The sequence below is a fragment of the Rhea pennata genome, chromosome 5, assembly GCF_028389875.1.
Source record: "Rhea pennata isolate bPtePen1 chromosome 5, bPtePen1.pri, whole genome shotgun sequence".
NCBI classification, from domain to species: Eukaryota; Metazoa; Chordata; class Aves; order Rheiformes; family Rheidae; genus Rhea; species Rhea pennata.
In genome coordinates this window covers 9,941,778-9,965,645 of record NC_084667.1, presented here as the reverse complement: position 1 = coordinate 9,965,645, position 23,868 = coordinate 9,941,778, and the positions used below count along the sequence as shown (strand labels likewise).

Below are 23,868 nucleotides of genomic sequence, written 5' to 3'. Positions count from 1 at the left end.
TAATTATCAGATAAGCAGATATTTTTTCTGAAGTTTTTTTGTTATTTAGATAAATACTTCTATAACATATTTAAAGGGGGAAAAGAGATTATTGAAGCTACTGTAACTGTTTCAAATTTCTATTCTTAAATATAATGCAGGATGTCCTTCTTACTCATACATCACTCATAAATCGTGGAATTCTCTACAAAAATGAAGTGAAAGGCAATGGGCCATCTGTTCTTCATGCTCCTGATGACTTTAGCAAGTACCACCTATAAAGGATTATGTAGGATTTGAAAAAAGTTTTTGTACTACCTTGCTGTGAGAAGTTGTACATGCTGGCAGTGTATGGTTATCTTTCCAATTGTAGTGGCTATCCATTTATGTCATTCAAGGTAATACTTTTTTCTCCTCCTTTCATCAGCTCTCTCTGCCTTCATTTTCTTTTTTATGAAGTGGGCATGATACTGGAAGTATAGAAGTGGTTGGAAGATTCAGAAAACTTCTTTTCCTTCCATTTTGACAAGAAAAAAGTTTCTCTAATATAAATGGAATTACCTCGTTTATACTGTTTCCAATCTGAAGTGTGAGAGGGTATTACTAGATAGCCAAGACAATATTTGTGTCAATACAGGTATTCAACTATTAACAAGGATTTCTACAGTCTCTTTCTGTTACTCTTACATTGTTATTATAGGCTACATGCTTGCAGTATTTTATTTTCTCCAGATAAATATTTTTCTCCTTTTTGACTGTAATCATCAGTGGCAAAAACATATCTGAAATAAAGAAAGAAAAAGAAATTGAATTAAAAAAAGCTCCAGATTCTACTACTTGTCAAGAAATTAGGTCATGCTTAACAAAATTTGAATAGGAGACCATGCAAATTGTTACTGTTTATTACTGAGATATTTTGAGTGAAGTGCCATCTGCTAATGGTGAGTTTGCTAAGTCAAATTTTTATACAGTCCAGATTCCACAGCCCATTAGTCACTGGTATCTGGTAGTGAGAAGGATCTGAATGAACAAAAAAAAAAAAAAAAAAAAAAAAAAAAAAAAAAAAAAGCTGGTGATTCAGCTAGGATGAGATACAGTAGTACTTTTAAAGGAGAGAGGCAAACACTGCGTGTGCAGTATCTGTTAAGGGCATGGTAGTTACATATGAACCTCTCTTAATATCCATGAATGCCCAGAAAACAGTGATGGTGGCAAAGACACTGCAAGCAGTTATAAGTTGCCATATGGTGGACAGTTACATCTGTTTTTTCAAACATTAGGATGATTATATTAAAGCACTATGCACAGGAATGAATATTTATAGTCTCCTGCAAGTGAAAGATGGTACTGTTCGTATGAATAGTGCAGATATAATTCAAAAATCAGAGCTTGTATTCAAGATTGGTCTGATTGCTAGATTTTTTTGAATATTTATGAAAGTCACAATAAAACGTTACTTCTAAACTCATCTCTTCTCTGTGATAGTGGCTGGTACCTGCAAAGTGCATATGTATACTGATATTTCCCCTCATGACCGTCCTTGCCCATATTTTCCTCCCAGCCTCCAGTACTTTAGGAAGTCTTGTCCAAAAGGTGGATTTCTTAAAAAGTGATTTCATATGATTGAAGGCAAGCTAATGTTGATCATTAAACCTGGAGAGGTCTCAAAACTATCACCTGAAATTCTGTTTCCCACCAGTGCCCTTTCCCAACAGCTAAGATCAAATGAAAAGTTCTTGATTTCAGAATCAAGTTTTAAAATTCTCTGTGGCAGGGTTCGTTCTTTGTGAGTCCAGTCTCTTACCCATGATTTTCCTGAACAGATGATTGTCTGTAACATAGAGCAGTGCTAAAATGCCTTATTTTAACTTTCAGTCATTTTTCACACTAACAGTTTAATTTCTGTAATTAGGAGATTCATCTACCAAAGAAATAGGAGTATACATGCAAATAATGAAAATAAGCTAGATTATTAGATAGTTATTCATTTAGTACAGCTTTATTTTAGAGTTAAACCAAATATATCTGTCATAACTCTGCTGACGTATTTATACAGTGATCTCATTTCCAAGAGACATTAGTGGACACATCCTTTGTAATTCTAACATAGTACAGGAATATGTATGTATTTTTATGAGATAGTATAGCTTTTTTTACGTTCATCATGAGAAATTAGTATTTCAAGTATAAAGTTGTAAGTATTTAACACTGAAAATTTGAAAGTCAGAATTCTTTCTCACGGTTCTAAGTCTTTCATTTACTTCTTTCATGCCCATGCAATAGGACAGCTATGACAAGAGGGCACAAATATTGAGTGAGAGGATTACTGGCTTTTTGATCTTTTCTCACCTACTTGCCATGTTTTTCCTCATTGTTCTTGGAAGCAAGAACATGGAAGCAAGAAATTCAAGCTTAATTGCTCCTACGCAGCAGACATTGCAGTGACTCATAGCAGCTTGGAGAAGTAAGTAACTCCCTCCTAAGGCCTCCCGTCTGGCTTGGTGTGTGGGAAACCGACTGAAAAGCAAACAGTCATAACAAGGAACACGTGTGTTGAACTGACTAGGACTGTTAGGATCATTAGAACTGAATGAAGTTAGTGATCAAATATAATTCTGCAACAGATTTATTCCATGCCGTTGATGACATCCTGTGTAGTCAAAGTATTGTCACCCACAACATTTAAAAATTTCTGGTAAATATCCCCAAATCTTGAGTTGTAAGTTTTGAATTAAAAGGATGATACCATGAGATTTTTGAACATCTTGTGTTTTCTTAATCCCTCAATTCCTCTGTTTCTATATTGAAAATGACTGCACTGTCAACTCTGTATTTAACACAAACTGTTTACGTGGGTCTCTAGAAAAACTGGAGCTTCTTTGAAGTATGTAAGTCTAAAATAGTTGAAGTCCAACAAATCTGTAATACAGTACATCATTTATATTCTGGAAGACTAGAAAAAGGATATTTTCATTTATAACTATATATTTATTCCATGGAAACCTTTCCTGTGTAATGAAAGACATTTCTGTGCATTGTTCTGTGGTCCTAAAATTCTGTTCCTCCATTTTTAATTTTTTTTCTCTTTCTTTCTCTCACTTTTCTTCTTTTTTCTTTTTTTTTCTTTTTTTTTCTTTTTCAGATTTTTCTCATTTTTTAAGCATCAGAATTGGTAGAAGGTTAGATGTCTCAGCTATTACATGTGATGAAAATACCTGGCCAGATAGAGGAGACAAATTCACCAGTGAGCTGATCTGTTTTATCAGGCAGCGCAGAATCAACGTGTAACGAATGCCTCAGCTGGATCAGAGCATGCAGCCTATCAGACAGATACAAGAAGGGGAGTTCAGGCAGGAGTTCTGCTGCTCACTAAACTATGGATATTTGAAGAATAGTCTCCCCATTAAGGAGATACAGAAGAGAAAAGAACTGCAGTACCTGTGATCCTTACTAAAAATGCATATTTAGCATGAGGATCAAATTAGTTCTCTTATGTAAAACAGAGAGAGTTTTGTCTGCTGCTTAAGCAAACTAAAATGATTTTAAAAAGTATTTGTCATTCCTATTGGAGAAAACACTGAAAGAAAATATAGTTGAAACATTAATCCACCTAGTGTTCTTTTTCACAACATTTTTCAAGTTCATTCAAATGTTTACATTTAACAAAAGAACTCAAAACCCCCTTCTCTCACAGTCTGTCTTTTCGTCATACTTAAATCTGGAGTGAAGTCATGCTCTCTCAATGTGCCCCAATCTGTATGACAGTAGTATAAGCACAGCCTTGATTTCAGTGTAAAGAAAGAAATCAGGAGATAACTGAAAAAAAGATTAAAAATCTGAATAAGAATCAAAAGAAATAAAAAATAATAGCAGAGATTTACTGCCAGGTGTCATATATATTGAAGCTTTACTCCTCTGTGCTCTGTGTTCACAGCAAGAAAATCACTTTTTGATCATGATATAAATGCAGAGAATAACCTACTTATTTGGGAGAAAGAGAGGCTTAATGGTCTGAGCAAAGAGATGAGAGATAAGAATGTGATTTCTCATCCACCACTTCAGACAGGCTTCCTTTGTGGCCTTGAACAATTTACGTTTGTCTCCAAAAACAGACATGATGCTTGATGCTGTTAGTGTCCTGAAGGGAGTTCTTGTAAGTCCATTCATTCGTTTTTGTACTTTCTTCTGAGTGATGAATAGGTACTGGTATCTATGTCGTGTATTTTACATTTGTCATTTAAGGAAGAGCAGCCTGAAATTTAGTTATCAAAGAGTGCTGGGGTCAGAAGTAAGCTGAATAGCAGGTCTGATAATGTCAGTGTCTCTTAAACCTGGACTGATGCTTCTTAAGAAGGAGATTGTACCTTTGACAATCTAGATCTCTACTGTCTACTTACTCTCCTTTTTCATATATTATCATTATTATTTGCTTGAATTGTGGTACTATCTAGAAACTGTAGTGAGGTGGACTCCAGGAAGGGTGTCTGACTTGGATGATTCTTACTTAAAAGCTGTGTGATGACACAGTAGATGTAGAGAGGTGTATGTACTCTCATATTGACATAACAAAATAGTGTGTCTTTAACTGCTTCAGCAAGTAGAAGTTCTGTGAATAAATAGATTACTGCCAAGTGCTAAAGTAATAGTGTTAAAGTAATATTCAAACAAACATTTTGCTAGGGATTTCAGTGGCAGCAGCTGCTTTCCAAAATGCCTGGTATCTCTGTTTCATATAGGGTATGGGATATGACTGTATTATCTTGTGTTATATGGGGATATTTCTCAGCCTGAGAGATATTTGTATTTCAAACTGCAGGTTTATTGAGTACTGTAAGTGATATAGGAGGCCTTAAGGCAGTAAAGAGGAATTCTTATCTCCTCCTGCTAGAGCTTGTGAATGGGCAACAGGAGCCTCCCTGTTTTTCTCTCCCAAACTCAGCTGAATCTGTTCTTCATACTGTGCCTCTAGAGACAAGAATAAAAAGCTAGGCATCTATTAATGCTGAAGATTTGTTGTTAAGATGCTTGCGTTTCCTTCCCAGCCATGATGCTATCTTCTGGAATGGCTTCAGGAAAGTTATATGAGCTTTCCAGGCTTCAGTTTATCCATCTGTAAAACTGGAGCAAAACTCCTGACGAATGTTTTAAGCCAGATTCAAGATATTTTACAATCCCCTTTTTGTGTATAGGATACTGTCATTAGATAGAGAGGTAGAATGGAAAAAATACCTACTTCCAATGCTGAAAACAGCAAAAAATAGCATTTAGAATGTGGAAACTCTGCCTAATGACATGTGGTGAAATGTTCTTGCCTGTCTATTTACTGGGGATTATGTAATTGCAGGATGAAGGAGGAGGAGAAGTATGCTTCAGTTTTTTCAGTAAAATCCCTGTTTTATTTCCATAATGGGCACTGGTTTTTGTAATACAGTCATTTAAGGATACCTATGTCTAGATGTATGCATTACTGCAGATGCCTAACAAGCCCTTTTTTGCAGTATACAAAGCCATAACTGAATGCATATGTCTGTCTAGACATAGATACCAGTCTGCTTAAGAATTCACATCTAGAACAGCTGGTAAAGAGGTTAATCTGTTATCTGCACAAAGTTATGGCAAGTTCTGTAAGTTTTGTATTTCCTTTACTGTACTGTACAGTACTCTACTGTACTGTAGTTTTTATTTTGAAATGTATTCACTGCTTATTTACATGTCTTTACCAATGTGATGTTGCAAAGCCCAAAATGGTCACAGGATTTTACTAGATGGTTAATGAAAGGCAGTGAAAGAGCAATTGTGTTTAGCAGAAGAATTACATTGTATTTTGTTTCCATGCTTCTAGTTCAAAATACATGAGGCTCTTTGTATTGAAGAAATGCCTCTGAGTTAAACTGCATTCACTTTCCTGTATCAGATCGCATTCTGCAGTCTCACTGTTCACATTATCTGTTAACAAGTTATGTTTAACGCAGCATTTGAACATGAGTAGTTTAAATATGAGTCTAAATGAAACCCTGAATCTAAATACCCTCAAGCTTTGTAAAACTTTGAACCAGAATTTGGTCAAATCTGATATACTTGCCAAGATAGTCCCCTCTACTATGGCACAGGCACATTTGTAAATAATTAAAAAAAACTACCAACCCCCCAAAAAAACTCCAGATCCCTTATTTATTGTACATTTCATCATTTTGTATATATCAGTATTTTAAAGTCTGGCAATAATTCTAAACTTTTAGGCAGCTGAGGATGTATCGGGGGATGCGGTTGCACATATGTATGTAGGTGTATAGTGTGCCTAGTTCTGTCCACCCACATGTGTATAGATATACACACATACTGCACAAATGGCATACACACATTCTCAGTCTATACTCACTGTACCCTATATAGTGATTTGGAAAGTGTTATATATCTAGAATTTAGACTAAATGCTTTGTAAGTTTAATCTTGCACTGGATGAGGTGGATAAAGAGAATTTGTAACCCATCAGAGAAATTCTTTGATAAATTTGCCCCTACAGTTTGCTAGTTGGGTGTAATTTGTTTCCATATGGCATCATTAGTGGTAATGTATCTTTTTTCTTTCTACAGTAAATGAACTGTAGCTATAAGTCACAGGAGAGGAATGATCAAGCAGATAGTTACTCAGGTGACTACTTCTGAATAGCGCTTTGTTCTCTTATTTGCAGGGAATTCAGTACCTTTTGTGAGCTTGCTTAGTTTTCTGTAGCAACTTATCAGTTACTTTTCTTCTATAATAGTATAGAGATTATCATGATACTCAGGCAATATTTAGATACATGAATGTTTGCTTCTTTAGGACTGTTTATCCTTTGGTTCTTCCCCTCCATATGTCTTCTTTCTCCACATCTTCCGTATTTTCATTCTACCAGAATCTTTGATGTGTTGACAACCATTCTGCTGGAAATTTTAAGCTTGGAGGGTTTTTCCTTTCCCTGAATAGTCTAAAAAAACAATTAGTGGAGGTGAAAGATATCTGCTCATTTCCTAGTCTGCAAATTGAATTATAGAGCTTTAAAAGAGTCAAAATTAAATCGGAAGTAAGGAAAGGAAGACAGATTGGAGTAGATGGAATGGGGTGAAGGAAGAAGCATTATACAATAATACACCTAGTCTATATTCAGTAAATGACCATTAGCCAATCCATAACCCCTAAAAGTATGTAGTTCTAAGGATTTCTTTAAGCTCAAATCAATTTTAGTTTGCTAATTCTAGTAGGGTGCTTAAATGCAAATGTTCAAATTGATTTTAAGAAAGTTTAAGGAAATCTTTCTGTCAATTTCTAGTATATCTAAGCTTTGGGCTTCCAATGGCCAATAATCTTTTAAAAATGTGTAAGTCACAATTTTTTGGTTTAAAATGTTGCATTCTTTTAAACATTTCAAGCAGGTTTTCATAGTTGTCCCAATGATACTCCTTTTGTCTGAAAATTATTGTTTTAAACACCAGTTCAAGACAGAATGAAAGAAACAAAAGCCTGAACATTTCCTGATCTTTAGGGTGGTAGCCTGAGTGAAGCTGCAACAGGATATCGATGCACCTGTAAAAACAAAAAACCAAACAAACAAAAAAAAAAAACAGCAACAAAAATTGGTGCTGTGGTAAGTGGATGCACTGCTGTCACCTCGTGGTTGAAGGAGAAAGTAGCTTGAGAAAATAATGGAGGAAAAAATGACTTTAGTAAAAGAGGATATTGACAATGCTGGGACCAAGATTTATGAAGGGGGGAGAAAAGATAAGAAATCCTAACTATTTGAAAACTTCATGAATTAGCTCAATTAAAATTTAATGGATACTTTATGCTACAGAGTGTGCTACATTTCAAGAGAGGTAAACTGCAGTCTAGTTTTCTTTTATTAGTGCAACCATTTGTTCTCTAATCAATTTTAAATTGTTTATATCAACATTATTTTGTGTATTTCCATTTACTGAGTTTTAATAAGTAAGAGTTTTGACAAAAAGGAAGGATTTGACCAAGAAGCAGCTATATAGATCATTATATATAATATGTTATATTTTTATATGTGTTATATAATATATATATAAAATATATTTTCAAGACTTCTACTTTCCACTTCATGTTTTCACATTGGGGCAGAGAAGATTCTAATTGCTATGTAAAGTTTTGAGGAATAAGATAATGTATTTGAAAGATGAATTAGAGATTTTGGGGGGAGAGGTTTTCATGTAAGGTTTCGTGTAAGATTGTTTTGCTCAGAGGAAGTAGATAAGTTGTTTTATTATAAAAAAAATGAAAAGGTAATTTTGTAATATTCTTCAACTAGGTTTGTTTGCAACTTTTCAGGGTTTTTGAGGACTTGCAGATAGAATTATTTTACCAGGAATTTAGGCTATTGTGTTTTCCCTCAAGCAGGAGCTAAAGCTCTCCTTGTGGCCTAGAGGGTCTTCTGAAAAACACGTAATCAGCACAGCTGTGAACATGACTAAAATAATACCATTTATTTTGGTGTGTATATTTACTTTTTGCAACAGTTCTGGAGAATGAGGTATTTCTATTTAAATTAGCTGTAGTGGCTAAGACCACTGTGATCTACTAAATCCAGTACCCTTCCTTTGAAGGCACCATATCAGAAAATTACTGAAGCTGTGGGTTAAATTTTGAGGTCACCAGCTTTACCAGTGAATGCTTGCAGTGTTTCTTGTAGGAATGTTAACACATGATGAGCTTGTTCTGCATCATGACAAAGCTTTAAATGAGCATGTATTGTGTATGTTTGTAATAGTTGTTGCTCTGTATTCAGTTCTTTGCGATTACACATCTGAGCATGTGTTTGGTGTTTGCATGAATTACATAGGTTGTCCAAAACAGCTAGTCTTTATTTCATATTTGGTTTTGTGGACATTAGGGAAAAACATGCATGTTAGTGTATTTTATTTGAGAAGCAGTGGAGTGTGCCTTATGCTTTAGTTATCATTAATAATATCATGTATGCTTTATTTCTGCCATCCGGTGGCATATGCCATACATTGACTAAGGACATATTTTCTTTCAGAGTTGCTTGTTATATGCCCATTAGGATCTTTGGAAAAAGTTCAAGAGAACAGTGTTTTAGAAACAAGTTAAAAGGCAAAATGAAAAATTCCTGAAAACAACCCCACCTCAAACATCCCCACCCCACCTACCCTCTAATCAGGTTGTTTAGGATAAATCTTGAGAAAATGCTATGAACTTTCTGGTATGAGCTACTCTCTTTGTCTTACTAAGCAACTTGAACAGGCAATAATGCACGAGCACCATGAATGTGGTGTTTGTCATTTCCAGTTGAAAATCTTGAGAAATCAATAAAATAGGTGATTGAGTCATTCTACAGAGTGCAATATGCAATTCTGAATAAAGTAAATAAAGTGTCTTGGGATGAGAGTTTTATAGAGATGTTTGCATGTTTGTTTTCACAGTAGGTGTTACTACATGTGGCTTGTAGTCAACTGACTTATGTCCATGGCATATTTTTTTGTGTGATACCAATTCCTTTTTTAATACTTGCTATTTGATTTTAGTGGCAATGCTAATATCTAATACCACTTAAGAAATAAAGCTGTTCACAATCAGTTGATAATTTTTTGCAAGATAAATTTGTGTTTAAAGTACTGACTGACATACATGTTTGTAGAAATGAATATAAAGCATTGAGTCTGCTAGGATTATATCTATTTTATATAAAAATTCATTAAAGAACTTGATCTAATAAAATTAATGAGTACAAAAATATAAATACCCTGTGTGAAACTTAAATGCGATCATACTTATGCTTTTGTTTCTAGCTCACCTAAAACTTTGCAAGGAGAGACCACCAGGTGGGTGGAAAAGTGTAATGTTTTCCGTCTGTGTCTAGTCTTTGGTCTCTTCTGTTATTGTAAAGGCAGTCTGAATCTTTCCTTGAAAGAATAAAGCTGATAAGGGTCAAGTATACAGTAACTGTCAGCGTTCAGAACTAAAAATTTAGTAGAGACTATTGCATCTGCAAAATAGATGAAGCCCTGTTTTCAGGATTCTGCCTGAAATGACTTCAATCTCAGTTGCAGCTAAAATAAAGCAGAACTTAGATTTCTTGGACTTTCAGATCCACTCCACAATGCTGAGTGGCAAATTTTGCAAAGTTAAAATTTGAAGAATGATTGGAAGAGCTTCGCAATAGGGAATTTCTTTTTCTATTATTTTTGTTTTTCATTTCTTTTGTCTTTGAGCAAAATTCAGGTAAATATAGCCCCTTTTGAGATAAATGAATCTGCCTAATAAATGAAATTATAATAGCCTGGCAGTGCTCATTCTAAAACTTTCTGAAACAAAGACCATAAGTTGGGCTGGAAAAGTTCTTTCTGAGGTCAGGGACTATAGCCTTCCATTTTGAGACATGTCTGATATCAAACTGAGGTAATAGCTAAATTTTAGCCAAAAGACAAGGTGAGATGACTCAAGGAGCGCTGAGAAATATTATAGCAAAGGACTTTTACTGATTTGAATAAACAGTACATATTTAGGGAAGGGAAGCCTTTTGAAAGAAAAGAGATTTAATTGTGATACAAGAAGAGAAAGAACAATATTAACCTGATTTATGGAAGTTTATTTCAGATGCAGCCCCTGCTACATCTAACATCCTCCTGTGTTTTCTTGCTTGCTTATGTATCCCCCTGACGACAGGACACACAGAGCCCAGGCTTCTCTTGGATTTGAAATGAAGCTTCAGGAATTTATTTTGTACAAACTCTTATGACTTGAAAACTCATTTTAAGAAACTCTTACACCCTTGGACAGTATTACTGAATGTATGCTAAGTAATGAAAACTGAGTTGGAACTCATTTTATTGTAAAAGATGGTTTTCTGTTAACTTCCTCTTTTTCTGCATCACTTTTGCAATTGTCTGCAGTAGTAACTGAAATAACTGAATACGGCATGCTTCAGTGTGAGTGAAAACACATATGTGGAAATGAGGGAAGGAGATATTTTCTGGAGAGTCCTTCTGTGATAGCTGAGATAACAGGGTATTTTGTCCTATTTTAAGTGAAGATTAACTAGTTTCCTTCTTGTGTCATGAAGGAGATTACCCTGCGTACTTTGAGTTTGTATAATCTATATGGTACATAAAGTACTCTGAAATTTGTTTGCCTTTTGTACAAAAATAAACATTTGAACAAAAATTTCTTAAAGACAATACAGGAGGCAAGTAGTCTCCTCCTCAAATGATGGAATTCCAGCTTCCTAGTGGTTATAAGACTTTTTCTGAGGAACAAGGAGTTCTTCCTGAGTCCTCCTTTTAATATAACATATTGTCTCAATATCTCTAGCTCATTATATTGTGTGTTGATGGTCATTATTACCTTGTTTTTTCATTAAGCAGTTTCCTGCTCTCACATTTTTCAAACAATTACAGGATAGCAATCTGTTGAGTACAAACTTTCTGAGAATCAGGATTAGTTTTCTTTTTTTGATCCTAGTTTTGATCTTGGTTGAGTTAGGAATAATAGATGTTGTTGGTGGATTTTCAGTGTGTTTATTTTAGAAGACAAAGAAGATAAAGAAATCTCATAACCAGCATAACCTTTTGAAGCATTATATCACCGAAGAACAAGTTCTACCATGCAACTCCATGTGCATCATGATGCAAGTGAACATCATTTTTGAAGAAATAAAATTCAAAGGCCTTAGAAGCCCTGTCCCCGTGAAATTTCACGAGATCTACTCGTGTTCGTTACAGATGTATTGGTAGTACTTTGGAAATAGAAAAGTATTCAGACAGTTTTGCATTAACAAAAGCAACTTACATTGGAACTTGTACAAATTGTTATAATTTCCCTGCACGTCTTATCAATGAACTAAGCTGTGTAACTTCCTCTGTGGTAAATTTCACATATAAACCAACATACACTGATTCCTATTGTAGAATAGACTATTACGGTATTTTTGAGCAAATCTTCATATGGTCATGTTTCCTATATCACCTTTCTGTTTCCTTTTGATCAAACAGAAGTTGAGATTACTGACAATAAAATTTTTCGTAGTTGGTGTTCTGAGGTACAGGAATTCTGGTCTCTGCCGCTTCTTGAATACAGAAAACATTATTTACTGATTATATACATAACTAGTTCAGATTTTGAGGTTTTCATATTTATAACTAAAACAATTAGAGATTGTATCATTTGGGGATACTGTATCTGTTAAAGGAGCCACCTCAAACAAAACCCCCCAGGTCAATACCCTTATCATCTCAATATGCTTGCTTAACTTTCCCTGGAGAAACCAAAGACCCATATATGCCCTACAAGAGTTTTGAGGCGGCCAGGAGACCAAGATTATCCTGAAAGGTCAGGAAAGTGCTAAAGCTGAACAGTTGGGGCTGTAAATGCTGAGGGACTCATTTGTATTCAGATACCAAGGGCCTAGTGGTCCTAAAAGATGTTGCTATTGTAGGTGTTTATGTTTTATGATTATTTAAGATCGAAGAAATTTGGAGCAGTCCAGTGTTATACTGTCTTCTTGCAAGATTAGCATTACGGGCCAACATTTTAGAAATCACAGCGCTGTAAAAAATTAGCCTGATATATAAGTATGTAAGATTATATCTTCATTTGTTTCAGGACATTCTGTGTTAAAGTTTAAAACCTATGGTTACATTATTAAAATTTACATGCTTTTTGTATAACTTGCATCAGAGTAAGCAAGCTTTCTCAATTGCTTTATACTTTTCTCTATACGTAAGTTTTGTTATTTGTCAACATTTGGGGTTACAGGTACTTTTGGTTTTGCTATTCAAGAGAACATGTATAAAACCTTCTGCCGTCGCACCTGTATACCGCTAATGTTCTTTAGGGTACTTGTACTTTGTTTGCTCTAGCAGATGTGATGTATAAACAGTTTTGAGCATTTGTCCCGTGTTTCACAACACATGACTCTGTTGTTTACACATGCTTGATGTCTGTGATTCTGTAACTAAAGGTTTTTACCTTTTTAGAGCATTTTAAACCCTTCAGTTACCTATGTCTATCTTAATTATCCACCCATTTAGATTGCCTGTTTTTGTTTCTTTGGCTTTTCAATTACACTTCCACAATAATTCTTGTTTGTTTATGTGTTATGTTTGATGGAATTACAGGATGCGAAGTTGCTTCCTCCTTGTAGTGAAAATACAGTTAAAACATAATCACATTTTGTTTTTGCAGCCTACTATTTTCTTTCAGATGTTAATTCCATGTTTTGACTGGAGCATTTCAAATGTTACAATACCTTATTATAAACAAAATATTATTAAAAAATTGCTTTTTCATCCAGATTTATTTCCCTGTATGCTGATAAACATATCAGTTACCATTTAGTCACCATTATCTTTGTATGATCTGTATTGCCAACCTATTTGAAAATCACAAAGCAGACTGACACAAAATTTGTAAGTTGGCTAAAGAAAAACACTATCAGGTTTGTATTGCTTCTGTCTTTGTAATGTTCAAAGCTAAAACGGTTCTTTAAAAACAGATAAAATACTAACTACACTGGAATTTTCCTGCAGCTGTGTGTAGACAGAACCAAGTACACTGTAGCCGGGAATAAAAACATGATACATTCTAATGTAGATTTTGTCTGTGCATGGCAAAATAGGATTTCCTGTCATGAGGTTAGCCTTGTTGTTCACTCCAGAAATTCTAGAGGATTTTTCAAAACAGCTTGAAAGAAAGCAAGCAAACAGGGAAATTTCAAATGTATATGTTTTCTAAATGATTAGCTGGTTATATTTTATTTTAAAATAAAAAAATCACAAAAACCATACTAAAATGAAAGACTAAATGAAAAATTAATGAGATACCAAGCTCACATCCAGAACACAATAATAATACATCCAGGATCTGGGAATCAGTGAATTATATTTGTTTTCAGCCAAGGGGAAGACAAAAACTTAATTGAGAGCAAAACTGCCACCCCATGGAAATGGCTAGTTTTACATTTCACTGATCTCATCGTGCAGATTTTCGTGAAATCAGAGGCCTATTTTCTTGTCACAAGGTTTTATGATATTATTTACTCATGATACAAATGTTTCCCTATTTTCTCATTTTAATCATAATTGTATTTATGTGTTTTAGAGAACAATAGTCCAACCAAACAAAATAGAAATATAATCCAAAGAAAAGAAAACTGATTTAGTTTCAGTGCTTTGACAATACAAGTGCTTTTACCATTTATTGTACAACGAATATTGAAATATTTGTATGGAGCTAGATTTAAAAAAAGATATAGATTGAAACACACCACAGTCCTATATTTTAGTACTTTTCTTTTTTTTTTCCTCGTATTCTCATGGACTAGTAATTGTCTCTATATCTATGGCATGGCAGGGAAGGTCACATCTAGAGTTAACACATTACATGGCTGTTCTACTTTCTCTTGTACAAATGTTTTCTGCTTTGGAGCTTTGTTAACAGGCAGAGTTCATTAGTAAGTTCGGACATTACAACTGTTAAAGAGTTATTAATATATTTGGATACCTATGCATCTGTTAACTTAAATCTCGATATAAAATTATAAAATATCATTCTATAAAAGTTAGTGATTATTAGCCTAGAATATTTTTTCCCAGTCTTTGTTTTAAGTGTTACATTGGACGAGTTGTACAAGGGCCAAGAAAACACTGTTGTGGCAAAGGTGGCCAGTGGTATCCTGGGCTGCATTAGGAAGAGCATTTCCAGCAGGTCAAGGGAGGTGATCCTCCATCTCTACTCAGCCCTCGTGAGGCCTCATCTAGAGTGCTGTGTCCGGTTCTGGGCTCCCCAGTACAAGAAAGGCAGCGACCTGCTGGAGAAAGTCCAGTGAAAGGTGACAAGATGCTAAAGAGTCTGGAACATCTCTCATATGAGGAAAGGCTGAGAGAGCTGGGACTGTTTAGCCTGGAAAAGAGAAAGCTTAGTGAGGAGGCTCTTACCAGTGTTTATAAATAGCTGATGGAAAGGTGTAAAGAAGGTGGACCCAGAGTCTTCTCTGCAGTGCCCTGTGAAGGGAGAAGAGGCAATGGGCTGAAAGGGAAGCTCAGTCAGCTTCACTGGCTAATCGCTATTCCCCTGAAAGTGACCTGGATAGAATTTGGACTTTAGGAAACTGATTTTATCTAGGCTACAGGCATCTCTTTGTCCTGCGTCTACATAGGGAGAGGATCTTCACCATGCAATTTTGTTCTGTGCATTGGATGCAAAATATGTATGGCAAGTCCTAGATGCAAGAAATATGAATGCAAAGGATGAATATACAGAGAAGCAGCAGTGGGGTGGGAGGGATCAATCTCATCATGGTCATTCTCATGATAATGAGCTCAAAATAGAGCTTTGGTCTATATGGTTAATCTGTATGATTGGCATGTCTGCTTTAGCTTCAGATATCTGTCTTTAGCTACTGGCTATTGCAAAATATGGGAGTTAATGGAAATTCAGGTTTCACAGTAAGGAGATTTCTGTTTTTACAGTTACTAATTCATTTATTTTTTCAGTAGCAGCATGTAAAACCTGACACTAAATGTCACACTCTTGTAACTAAGTTAAAATTATTGTATAACTTCAGTTTTCACTGAAACTTGTATCTAGCTTCCCATATCCTTTCATGTTGTTTTAAAATGAGTGTTTTTTCCTCAGACCTCAGTTTTTAAAATATATTGCTAACTACCAGCAGATGTAACAAATATTTGTATTTATTTAAGGCAGATGTACTATATTTAAGGCAGATGTCTTTGTCACAGTATCTTAGAAGATACTTATCTTTATCTTAGAAGATCTTTATCACAGTATCTTAGAAGAAGCACCTAGTTTTATGACAGTTTTCTTCAGCAACAGTGCTTTATAATTATGAATTGAGGGAAGTATCAAGTTGCATTAGTAAAGAGTATGTCCAAATGGGAAAAAGATTCCATCATTTATTGTATTTTTCCATGAATGGTGTCCTCTCAAAATAGAGAGAAAAGTTTACTAGAAGTAGCAAATGAAAAATAAGAGTATTCAGAAGTTGTTGAAGCTGAATCTATCAATCAAGTGAGATTGTTTATTTTTTGTTTGTCTCATGTAAAGGCCTAACTTACTTTTCAGTGTTCTCTCGGTAATGATATCTTGGTTTGCTTGTGGTCCCTTGTCAGAGATGGCGCGTGCCATCTGATTTGGTTGTTTAATAAGCCCTTCAGTGTAATATCTGCACTAGAGATAGCTAACTTACTTATACCCTACAGCCACTTTCTTCCTGGCAGGCTGTTTGGAGACCAGGCAAGTACAACAGAATGTTTATACAATCAGCCCTTTGCTATCCAGCATAATGAAAGACTTTAAAACAACAGGCAAGTGTAAAAATCCTGCTGGTACACAAACCTGGGATGGAAAAGTCATCTGGTGACATGAAATCAGCTTGATTCTGTTTTATTGCTTTATTTCCGTGTCAGTCTTGAAGGTCCTTAAGGTATTGCAGCACTGTCTGGTGAGAGGTCTTATAGTTCAGCTGCAGCATCTTATCTCAGGTGGCCACAGCAACAGCGTAGCTGTGTTCACATGCCTTAGTTAATAAGGCTGGACTGAGTTACACTGATTATGCTAGAATCATGCTGACTACATGCAGAGGCAGATTATGTTTCCAGATCTATGGCACAGTTAATCTATAACCTAGACAAATCACTTGTGGGTAATTTAGAGCTTATTGTATTTCTGAGTTGTCTCTGTTGTCTAGATTAATCTGTTTTCTGATTTAAATGGAACGTAGGGACCCGGTAGTGATAAACCTTGGCATGTATTTTATGCATGGTGCAACACAAGACATCTTGCACAGCTGCTTCCATTAAGATACGTCCTTACTGTTTACTCGGCTCTTGTCATTTTACCATTCTAAGCAGCATCCCAACAGCATTGCATAACTGCACTTTATTATTCTGTTGCCAGTATGATCAGAAATTGATTTTTGAAACAGTATGGGTGCAACTGTTCTTTCTACTTCTAATCTTCAGTGTTTCAACAATTCAGGTCTCTGTGTGCAGGATATTTTCTTCAGACATTAACTATCCAGCCACAACTCTACCAAATTAAGGTGACTTCAGAAAAAGTACACAAGAATTAGACTCAAGTCACTATGCTGGATCACACAATACTACACTTGTATCGTGATTTCTTTTTCATTTTACTATCTTACACCCTAAGATGAGTGTTTAGTTGAGGAGAAGGAAAAAGGCACTCTACTGGGTGTCAGCTCCTATCCAGTGGACTATTTTTAGGCTATTTAAAATAACTGATGAGAAATATGTTCATTGCATTAATTTCATACTGTACAATCTAGCTACCTAGTTTACTACTTTTTCTGTCCATTACATAAAAGGATATTTTAGATATTTCCTTTTAGTTTAATGGAAGGAAACTGTGATGGTAGAAAGAAGCATAAGAAACTTAGGCTGCAGTATGTCAGTTGCAGAGTACACAGTGCATTAAACGTGCTGCAGTATATGTATGAATAGAGAGTATGATACGCTCACTTCTATACAGTAGTTGTTATTTTAAGTAATGTATTGGGCTTATTAATTCTTACTACTTACTACTTTTTAAGCATATTTTTATTTGGAATAAGCAAACCATAAAAGAACTTGTACTGAGAAACTTTATAACAAAGTTTCAATAGGACAGTATCTAGAAATTGTTTTGGAGCTTCCAGCTAGGGGAAGTGAAGAAAAACACATGCCTGTGGAAAGCCTGATACTACAAAGTATAACTTAAAATGATGGTATCTTACAAAATATGTTTATAATGAAAATATTCTTAGTTCTTTCAAGATTCTTTTTAAGCTGTTGTTATGCTCGGTTAACTTTAGTCCTTGGGGGTTCTGCCATCATTTTGTGGCTGCATGAACACTTATGCCAACATAAGAGGCAGCAGAGGGTTGGGGATGAGTAGGCATGTTGAATTAGGCTGCTGTTGGTACCAGTGCAGGTTTCTGTCAGAGTAGGTGAACTAAGACCCTCTGGCCAGAGTCCCAAAGAATGTTAAGCATTGCGTAACCCAAGACAGAAAATAGATCTTTTGTTAAGACAGATCTGTAGATCTGTATGCTTCTGTTACCCAAGCTAGTTTCTAAGTCTGTTGTTTGTGTCGTCTGTCACAGGACCTAAGACGCTGAACTTCTAAGTCAGAACGTTGGTAAGGTTCGTGCCCTGCAGACTGAGTGAATGCTTTAGAGGTTGGCGTGCAGGAAGGGCCACAACACGTTCTGGGGACCTGAGGCAGCTGTTTTGCCAAGTCCTGTTTAGGTGAATGGATTAACAGAGCCCATATCGAGAGGGAATATCAACCAGTCACAGGAATTCACGGAAGAAAAGTGTATAAACATAACCAGTTGTGATTCAGACAGAGTGGTCTGGTTGTTTCCCCTTGGTGGAAAGCTATAAATAGAACTGTATTATATAGGAAGAGAAAAAAAAATACTTCTGCATTAAAAATGTCATTGTCATACACGTTTCACGGTGATGACCTGGCTGTCTTTGCTTTGTTTTTCTTATGCGTGCGCTCAAAAAAAAATTTTTTTTTTACTGATTCTACTTTTTCAGGCACTGTACAAACCTCTTAGTGTTACAGAATGTTGTCAGTAAAATTTAAACTCTTTGAACTATTTACAGTTGTTACTCTGATTCTCTTTTAGCTGAGGAGGCAGAAGTCAGGCCAGGAAACTGGAAATATGCCATTGGATGAATTTTGAATTGGAAGCAGATAGAAGTAGGGCTTTAACAGTCTAAGAGCAAACTCTAGGTGCTTGTTTATGAGGTCTACAGCTTCTGGGCCAGTGTCTCACAGGAGACTGGCTTTCCTTAATCCGTTACAAACCCTTGATGAAAAGTCTTCTCTTTCTTCCTAGTCAAATGTAGCCACAGTATGGATTGAGGGAGATCATAGCACGAGACCCAGCTTCTACAAGTCCATTTGGTCAATCTACACTTCAGCATTATAGCTGTCACTAAACGTGTGTAATCAGTGTTCAACATCCTCTTTGCTTCATTGCTGATTTAAATTTCTCTGGCTTTAAGATACAACCTTTGAATCTTATTATAGCTTTCCTCATTAAATTTTAGAGCCATTTAGTACCTAGTATATTTTCCCTTGGAAGGTAGTTAACCCCCCTAATCGATCTTCATCTGATAAAATTAAGAGAAAGAGTTCTTTAAATCTTTTGCTGTTGGGTACTTTCCAGGTCTTCATTCGTATTTGTGATTGCCCTTTTATCCGGTTTGACTATGTATAGTGATTGTATATTTAAAGTTCAGTTTAAACCATTTTATTTATTGTATGTTTTTCTTCTGAATGTGTATGTATATATGTGCATGCATATGTCGTAATAAGCTGTCAGCTCTACTTTTATCTGCAAAGCTAAACCTTTAACTTCCTGTTATTTCAGTCTGAGGTACCTCCCTGCATTTTTCCCTCTCAGCGTGGAAGACCTCTTTGTTTTATCCTCTGCTGTCAGTGAAACCATTGAAAGTCTGGTCATGTGGTCTGAGAAAATAAATGCTAATTACTATGTTTACTTTTTCCTTCCCTTTCACTATTGTAACAGGTCTTTTATTTGGGAGCCTTATGTCTGTATTCTGGATTTGGTAACGTAGTATGAAATGTATTATGCTGAAAATCATCACATTGTTTTCTGATCCTAATGGAAAGTACTTCTTTTTATTTTTACAGAATACCAAGCTGCCATTTTGCATTTAAAGAGGGAACACAAAGAAGAAATTGAAACATTGAAGGTATACTTTTGTAATGTTTTTTATTTTCTTTTCTATCCCTGACTTTCGTGCAATCTTCAGGTTTAAGTAGTGTGACATATGCTTTCTATCTAATGTTAAGAACATTATTGTTTCATTCTAAAAAGTTGACTGCCAACTTAGTTAAAATTAATTTAAAATCCATATATGCATCTAAATATGATGGGAAATTTTTCGTATTTCCTTGTTGTAGTTTTGATAACAATTTTATTTGCTCAGCACAAAGGACAAATTCTTCCCTCTAACCCAGCAGTTTAGTCCATTTACATTTGTTTATGCTGTTAAAGCATTGACATTTAATTCATCACTCTTTCTCAGAGAAACATATTTCAATAGAAGCACTGTTTTCTACAGTTAAGACTAAAAGTAATTTTACCTAGAAAAATAAATATTATAAATGCATTTGTGAGACTCTATAATTTTGTGTTACACACTCTTTATTAGTGCTTGTTTTTGTTGAATGTAAACTTGACTAATTGTCTAATTGTCAAAATCAGAAAAAATAAAAGTGTAATATCAGAACTCACTTTCCCCTGACATAGTTAATCCTGCTAAGCAAAGTGAAATGTTACAATTAAGTGTTCCGGTCATAAGAACGGGAATTTAAATGCCAGCATAACAGAAAGTTAATCTGTTGAACAGGAAGGTTATGCTAGTTTAATGAAAAAATAGCAACATCTTTATTTTCTTTACAATTGTGATATATACCTGTGTGTCACAGCACTGTCTGTCAGTTCCAGTAAAAGTCCATATGCTAAATCCTTAGCATGTGAGTCATGAGGTACAAGGTCATTCTGTATTTTCTTTATAAACAACATTAAGGAAAATAGAATAGAAAAAGGCCTACAGAAAGAATCTGCATCCAAGAACATGAAAAATAACAAATTTTCAGAAGCTTTTCGAGTACATATTGCTTGTTTAATGCTTTTTCTGTGTTGTAGGTGTTGGGTGTAATTTCTACTCACACATTTTCTAATAGTAATTGTCTGTGCTTTTAAAACTCTTCACATTGCATGATTCTTCCTTTATATTTACCGATTCTATGATCCTAATTAAAATCTTGTATTCAATGTTGCTAATCAGCTTCTGATGTCAGATTTTGTTTTCCCCTAACTGTTTTTCTTAAGTAAGCTGCATTTTTTAATTTCAAACGTTCTGGGAGAGCGATGATAGTCATTGAATGCACATCTGCAGCCACCCTGGAAACAGTAGAGGCAGAGCAACCAGGTACTTCAGGAAAACATGAACTGCCATGATTTAATCCCTAGATTATTTGTTCAACTTCTTTCAGCTTTCCAATAATTGAGATACTTTTGTGTTTTTCATAATGTGATATTCCCAATTCTGTCTTTCATTAAAAGAATGTTAGTCTCACACATTTTACTTCCCAACAATTAGTATTTTAAGGGCTTCCTTAAACAGCATTTCCTTCCAGGTTATGATATATAAATGAATAAATCATATCACATGCTTCTCTGAGTCATTGAACTATCTGAATGCTCTGCCTTCTGAATAGTGTTCTAGTTCTTTTTCTTTATGTCCTTGACAGTGAATTCTTTGTACTAAGATGGGAGCCTTTTTAGATACATCCTTGTTGTGTATACATTTTTTTAGACCTGTTTACTTCTCTGGAACCTCTAGAATGCCATATGACATTTTCTAAATAGCTTCAGACTATTACACTAAAAACATTTCTGTTGAAAATACTGACTTTCTGTCTTCTTAATATGTCCTGTGTCATACTCAGGTAAATAAGTCCTGCGTCATGCTAAGGAAGGTCAATACTAAGTTATTCATTCTGTGAAGAGACTGTCAGATCTTATTGTAGCATGTTATTTTTTATGGTGGGGTGAAATCTGAATTAGTCAGATGCTGCTACCTGGTAAATCACAAAAATGTCAAGTAAATCACATAAAAATCAAATAAATCACATCATAGAGTCACAGCATGACTGAGGTTGGAAGGGACCTCTGGAGATCATTTAATCCGACCCACCTGCTCAAGCAGAGCCACCTAGAGCATGTAGACAGGATCATGTCTAGGCAGGTTTTGAGTATCTCCAGAGAGGATAAATCTCAGGTTGTTAGTTCTGCTTCTAAGTTTTAGTAATTTTCTAGTTGACAGTGTGGCATTCATCTTTTCTTTCAATTCCTCTTTATTTTAATATGTCCCCTACTAGAGGGTCTTTCTCCTCTTTCCCTTATGCTCAAACATTTTAAGGAACAATTTTTTACCTTTATCTTACTAGTTTTCATTATTTTGTCTTTAATTTCAAAAGATTTTTTCCTGGTTTTTGTGTTCCGTTTCATAGCCTTTGCCTTCCGCTGAGCCTTTCAGAGTCAAATATAACAGCAAAGGACACACAGCTTTTGTTCATTCTTTATGTGACCAGCCTTTGCACTGGTAAAAGTAAAACGCATTAAATAAGACTAGAAGTTGTGTGTATACTCTTTTTCTTGTGGCTTTTCTTTATTTGAATGAATGGAAAAATACGTATTTTTATCTTCTCTAAGATAAAAAGCATGAATTACTACATATTACTACTATACCATTATAAAACTTTATATTGGAATATATGGAGAAGAAAACTTGTGTCATGGTTTAATGTAATAAATTGTTGCATTTTATTCTTTAAAGGTATAAAAGAAAAAATATGCTGATAGATAACTGTTGGAAATGTATGAGTTAGATATGATTTTGCACTAAAAACTGAAGGAACCTATAGACAGAAGTTTATCTGAAGTAGCAAACTGATCCAAATCTCATATCTTGTATTTATGAGGAGAGTTGCTTATACTATAGAAACCATTAGGGCTGCAACCCTTATCCTTATTCTTTTCTATTCCTAAAAAGTCTAGAGAAACCTTAACGAGCCCAGTAAGGTATGCGTAGAGTTGGGGAAAGGTTATTTAAAAGTTATGCAAGTGCGCTCTGAAGATTGACAACAACAGCAAAACCCTGGCCATACTGGGAGGGAACTGCAAAGAGCAAGAAAGGCTGTAGGCATGCAACAGAGCGTTGCAGCACATCTAGAACGGTTATTCCTGGACTGTGTCAGAAGAACAAGTTGTGCGGACTCTATCCCATGATGTGGTAGCTTATAAAAAAGAGGTCTCTCTACTCTAGCGATAGAAAATGAATTCTTAAGGAGGGAGGAAAAGATGAAACCCTCCTGTCCTGAAGTATATGTAACTTAATCTTATTTTCCAGTTTCTATTCCAGCTTCCTTTGGAAGTTATATTTTTCCTTGACTATGTGAAGGAAAATCCTAGTGGACTTTCGTACTTTTAAGATTTTTTGCTGCTGGGTTCGTTACCTATAAACTTCACGTGGCAAGGAATAACACAGAGAATAACCAGGAGAAACATATGGAAATATTTAGCTTTTATGGATTTACATTTAAATTAAGCTCAGTTGAACTGTTCAAAGCATTTCCTGAATGCTTTACCTATTATTTAAGTAATTTTAATGATATTTTTAAAGACACTAATAAACCATTTATATTCTCTACTATTGAAATGTATTTCCTGCTTGTTCCGCTAGATGTCAGCTAAGTATTCTTTCCCAAACCTTCTGAACTCTGAGAATATATGTGGTGGTAACACTCTGCATGACTATTTGTGGAGCTGACACATTCTTGCTTTTAAGTCAGAAGTTACACTGCACATTATGGAAGTAAAATCTAAGTTCCTCAATAAATAAATAGTAGAGGTCATCATTTAATAGTACTTTTTCCTCTACATAAGCAAGCCTGCAATATTTAATAATAAACTAAGTAAATGATAGCAATTTAACATTAAATCAAAATAGTGGACTGGTAAATTCTGAAAGGAAGGAAATCATGTAAAGGTAATATTCTAATTGCAGCATGTAATAGTTATTTCAAAACATTAATGCACAATGACACAGTAGCATTTCTAACTTTTTTTTCTATGAGTTTATTGACAAAATGAGTGAAATTTGGGGTTTTTAAAGTTTTGTCTCTAATTTATTCTACCCCCCTGTAGCTCAAAGGTGCCAAAACTTCCCTCTTCTCTGTAACTGAGAAGCTTAATACTGCTTTGGGAAGATGGGATGAAGGTCTTAAGCTCTTTTATAACTC

General features: G+C 35.0%; 1 protein-coding gene across 1 annotated transcript in view; it reads left to right on the top strand.

Moving 5' to 3' along the window:
• Nucleotides 1-23,868, top strand: part of FMN1 (formin 1) — a 141,663-nt gene that overhangs the window by 4,187 nt on the left and 113,608 nt on the right. The window contains exon 3 of the mRNA XM_062577077.1: nt 19,687-19,748. Coding sequence (XP_062433061.1) covers nt 19,687-19,748 — 62 coding nt within the window. The remainder of the gene's footprint in view (nt 1-19,686; nt 19,749-23,868) is intronic.